Source organism: Calypte anna, chromosome 9 (assembly GCF_003957555.1).
Source record: "Calypte anna isolate BGI_N300 chromosome 9, bCalAnn1_v1.p, whole genome shotgun sequence".
Classification (NCBI taxonomy): Eukaryota; Metazoa; Chordata; class Aves; order Apodiformes; family Trochilidae; genus Calypte; species Calypte anna.
Window position 1 is genome coordinate 233,600 of NC_044255.1, and position 5,368 is coordinate 238,967.

The 5,368-nt window shown below is 41.2% G+C and overlaps 1 protein-coding gene across 1 annotated transcript; it reads right to left on the reverse strand.

The window, feature by feature from the left end:
- Nucleotides 1–1,148: 1,148 nt before the first annotated feature.
- CCL20 (C-C motif chemokine ligand 20) lies at nucleotides 1,149–3,181 on the reverse strand. Its single transcript, XM_008492493.2, has 4 exons — nucleotides 3,103–3,181; nucleotides 2,740–2,854; nucleotides 1,907–1,984; nucleotides 1,149–1,633 (listed from the first exon to the last, which is right to left on the reverse strand). Exons 1-4 carry the CDS (start codon nucleotides 3,179–3,181, stop codon nucleotides 1,606–1,608), a joined length of 300 nt encoding a protein of 99 aa, XP_008490715.1. The 3' UTR covers nucleotides 1,149–1,605.
- Between the last annotated feature and the right edge of the window lie 2,187 nt (nucleotides 3,182–5,368).

Consider the following 5,368-nt stretch of genomic DNA (forward strand, 5'->3'; position numbering starts at 1 on the left):
TCCATCCCTTGTGTCCATACTTTGTTGTGGTGCCTGGATTAGCCTGCAGGATCTTGTAGCCTTCACAGAACCCACACCAGTGCTGGCAGCATCAGGCAGAGCTCAGCAGTTCAGCCTAGAAGCTATGGAAATCCCCAAGGAACCTGCTGGGTCATTTCTCCTCCCTAACAGGCTGGTAGCTTCTTGCATGGTATCCTTAATATCAGGGAGTTGCAATCCACCTGCTGAAAATTAAAGCAAATTAATCCTTCAGAGCCTTACCCAGAGACAATTGCCACTTCCCAGATTGACAGAGCCAAAAGCAAACTGCCTATATTCTGGGAAGTTTTGAAACCAGAAAATAAAAGCCTACACTCATGAACATTATTTTGAAACTTAAATGTAAAGTTTTAAATTAAACTGAGTTGTTCTATCTCTGTGATTAAAAAAGTACCAAGCCACAACTTAGACATACCTGCAAGAGTATGGTGCTGGCAATGAGAGGACTGCACCTACATTGCCTAATTGGTCACATCCCTAAAGGATGTGCAATGGTACCTAAAAAGCTGAGCAACCTTCCCTATTTAATCTGCACCCATATCCCACCTGCTCCATGAAGTCACATCCCTTTTACCAGGCATCATTTATACTGCAGTAGTGCCTGCAGACCTCCATCAAGAGATCCTTGTGTCAGGAAAATCTCATTATGCCAGAAGTCACAGGTTACTACAGGAAACATAAAAAGGGGAGGAAAGCACTGCAAAAATAGCCCTTGAAGTTGAGAGCAGACTCTGCTACCATAATCACAGTCCTTCTCAGTGGATGAGCTAGAATCTTGCTCTGTAACTACACGTGTAAGGTTGCTCCTGAACATAGAAATTCCCTCAAGGCTGATTAAGGAGAAATTGAGCTAAAAACAGGTCTTCAGGTTAAGCAAAAGCTTCATATCTAGCTGCTGCCTAGGGGAGAGGAAGGAATTATAACCTATGGAGGTCATAGGTACCCATAAGGCAGATAAAGTGAGCTTTAACTTATGCAAATGCACTTGTGTAATTGTTTCAGCTGGAGGCTGGTAAGCAAGGGAACTGCTTTCAAGGTGAAATCACCTTTTTCAATTAAAAAATAAACATATCACAGAGGATGCAGTTTTTAGCATTTATTTTCTTTTCAAGTCCAATTTTCATTTTTTCTACAAGCAGACTTTAACAATAATTCAAGAGGTACTGTAATGCTGACTACAGTCAAAACCTTTTGGCACAAGACCATACCAAAGAGATAACAAAATATACCCAATAAATAACCTGCTTTACACATGCTGAAAAAAAAAAAGCAAGCAATAAAGCTACTACAATTTATACTCTGTACAACAGCTTACAGCACTCCTTACCCTTGTGTCATTTTATTAACATAAGCATGTTAATAAAAATAGAAATTTCAACAAAATGCTTAATACAAGCAAACCAGTGATGCAATATGAATCAACACAAGAAGGTCAACGGTTCCAAAGAAGCCAGAGACAGCAGTGAGTAAGCACACAACAGTGTACAAGATTATCATCTCAACCAAGAGGTTGAACCTAGTGGTTCTTCAGCCACGTCTGTGTCTAGTTCCCTGATGGAAACCATGTCATGCTGACATCTTCTTGAGTTTATGGCTGTTAAAGGAATGAGAGAACACATAAATCATTTCTTCAGACATAGGACAAATACAGGTTTTTCTCCAATATATAGTGCCTCCTGAGAGAACAGGCCAGGTAGAAAAAAGGACATGTGATATGACTGTCCCCAGGAAGATTCTAAGAAGCAGCAGCCACATCTAACAGAAGATGGAAAGACAAATGTGTTGAATGCCAAAGAAGTAAGAAACAGGCTTTCATACATAGTCTGTTTTTATCAGCCTAATAATATTTAAATTTGCAGATTCCTACCTTAGGAAAAGAAGATGCTTCTTCACCCAGCCTTCCTTGGGATTTACACAGGCTTTCAGTCCACTGCGGGTGTGGAATCTGGAAAAGAAACCATGATCAAGAGATCATTAACTCACTAGAAATCCCTGCTAGCAAATACTATGAAGATGCATTTGGTCAAAAACATGCAATGAAGATACTCTGTAACAATAAACAGTAAAATAAAAATATATATACATGAACTCTAGGTAGATATGGGATGCTACACAACACCTCAAATACTAAATGAATAAAAGGAAACACCCAATAGAATTAAAATGTAAAAACAAAAAAGCTGCTTCAGTCTGAGGAACCATAATGCTGCATTCAGTTTAGTGGAACTGAGACAAAGAAATTCACTACATGCTAGAAATAATTTAAGACTAAGAAGAACAGTTGCTGTCAAGTTCAGGTGATGGATCAAAATTTAGGATGTCTAAAACCTTGGGGGAAAAAATTTCCAGTCTCTGTAAATAAAGAAAACTTTTGTTGCTTATGTGTCTTTAAGGGGTTTTGGTTAGGGGTTGTTAGTTAGAGTGGCCCTCAGCTGGAGCTGAACCACATCTTTGTTAGAATAGCTGATTCCTAAACAGCTTGATTCATTATTTACATTGTGAGGCTGTCCTGTTAGTAGATCCTATCTATGTGAGGCTGTGGTTTTTTGCTTACAAGTACTATCTACAATTTATTGCCTCAATTTAATGTTTTGAAAAATCACCCTTATAATGTTCAAAAATCATTGTTTCTGCTCCAACAGACATCCTGAGGTTAAGACACATTGGATAAACCAGAGGATCTCCTGAAAAGGAACTTACATGATGGCATGGATGTCACAGACTTCACTGGAGAGCTGTTCCGTGTAACCCAATATTGCCCACCTCGGCAGGCGCACTTTGGTGTAAGACAGGCAGCAATCCTGGTTGGTTTGGGCTGGAATGAAGGAAAATGACAAAGTGAATAAAACCCATTTGGACCACGTCACCACGCTGACTACAGTACTCGCTGTTCAGCCCCTTAATATCCAGCTCCTCATCAGAAAATAAAAAAAAGAAAAGGAGAATTGGGCAGTGTGTCTTGGAAGGGGGGGTCCCTTCCAACCCCCCTCATCCAGCAGCAGTCACACACACTCCAGGGTTGGCTGGTTGATGCTGTGTGGAGCAGCACCAAGACCCACTCACCATCTGAGCTGCACAGGAGCAGTGCCAGGAGCCCCAGCAGGGAAACCAGGACCAAGCTCTTTCTGCCAAAGGCAGCCATTCCCACTCCGGACAGCAGCTCTGCTCCAGAGAGTGCTGCTGGGCTGCTGCCTGCTCTCCCTGCCAGCCCTGCTGCTCCTCCACCTGCTTATAAAGGGGTGGTGGGAGCCGTGGGACTTCACAGGCGGGCGGGTTCCTGTCGTCAGCGGGTTTCCCCATGGCAAATTCCATCATGCCCAGTGCAGCCCCAGAACACCTTCCTGGTGCCATAACCTGAGATAAGAGGCACGCCGGGGAATTTTTTTTTTTTTTTTTTTTTAAGTAGGCTGGAAGATTCAGCCAACAAGAAAAGGAAATAAAAGGCTGTGAGGTAATAGTTCTGTGGGTGAAGCGTGTATATTTTTAGGGGTAGGAGTGTGGGTTGTGAAATGAGGCAAATTAAATGTAGGTAACTCCTAGTTTCCCACAGAAACTTCGTAGCTGCTGCGTTCTAGATTAATAAACCCAAGCTGGAGGAGAGTGAGATGGGCCTTACCTGGACAATCATTCCAATGTGGCATGGTCACAGGAACTGTGTAACTATCTGTGCAACTGATACTGGTTGGCCAGCACAGTGATGTCAGGCTTTCCAGATTACTGCTTTCTGGGCTCCAGACTGCAGTATTGGTAGGGCTGTGTGGGCAACATGGAGTATTCATGGAAATGAATTTCTTTTACCATATATTCACTGCCCTTACTCTCCGCCAGTTTGCCACATCAGAACTATTTCATGTGAAACAGAGTTAGCTTAAAAGCAACTTGAACTAGGACTGTATTTTCTACTGCATCAGTACTGTCTGGAATGCATTAATGCTGCTTCATAAGCAATAGCTGTATCTTGTTATTTCCCATGCCAAACTATTGTGACTCCTTAGCACTCAGTTAAAACACACAGAATCTTAAAGCCACTTTGCATGGCTTGGCAGAAAGCCCTGCAGAGGGGCTCTGCCACCACTAAGTTCTCCATTTGAGCTGCTGTTACTTTCCAATGCCCCTCAGTGACCTGTGTAAAATGAATGTGATGGCTGTGGGCCATGTCCTGCTCAGCTGCAGTCTGCAGAAGCTGATACCAGCTCCAAGTGGTCATTAGTTCACAGTTACCCTTCTGTTCTTTAAGGACTGACAGTAACACTCATGAAGGGCGAGTTCCTATTATTTCTTCCAGTAAAGAAGGAAAAAAATGTAGAAAAATATGAACTCTGGAACAGATTGTTATTCAGAGAAATATTTTTCTCTATGTAACAGCCAGAATCTAGGGAAGCTTGTATGGCTGGGGTACTTCCAAAAGACCTGGCAGTCTGTGTAGCATCACATATGTTTAAAGATGATGTATCCTTCACATCCAATAGGCCAAGTGACAGAGGAAGAGGCAATAAGGATGCCATGCCCTGATGTACACTGCTTTTTTTAACTGCTTTATGGATCATAGTGAAGTGTCGTGAAATGCATAAAGATCAGTGCTCTCAGCATCCAGCAATTTCTGAACTGTTTTAAGGACTATCAGTGTTAGGCAGTGCTACAAAATAGCCAACTAGAAAGATAGCACCTGAAAGGACCGAAGTCTGGCTTGGTAGCTTTTTTCTCTCCATAAAGACAAGAGTAGTTAAACATTAATCACTTAATAGCAGGAATCATTGGGTTACCAGTGTAAAGCAGTTGTCTATTTTCTTCATCAACACAACATAGTCAGTTTGTCTGGGTTTTTTTTGCTTTGTTTTTTTTAACTGGCTGTCCAGTAGCAAGCTGGGATTTTTCATTTATGTTAATTTTTAAACAGGACTTTGCACCATTCAAGCAACAGCCTTTAAGATATTAAAATTAGGCACTGGGTTACCAATCTGCATTCCTCCCCTTCCACCCTCCAATTTCACTCCAGTGCTGATACCAGCAAAGTCTCCACCTACTTTAGAAAGATAACTTTGTAAGATTGTCAAGATAGTAACCATATCTTCTTATGCATGTATTAGTATCAAGAGCACCAAAAGCAGTATGTAGCCTCCTAAAAAAAGATCAGTTTGTCTCCTCTCTTGCTGCTATAACTTACTCCCTAAATTCTCTTCACCCTATTAGTTCTTAGGCTAGAGACATAAATAAGGGTGATAATAATGTTAAATGATGATTCAGCATGTTTTTAAAAAAGGTAGTATCTTAATTGGCTAATAAAACTATTATTATTAGCAATATTACTTCACAACTCTATCACTTTAAG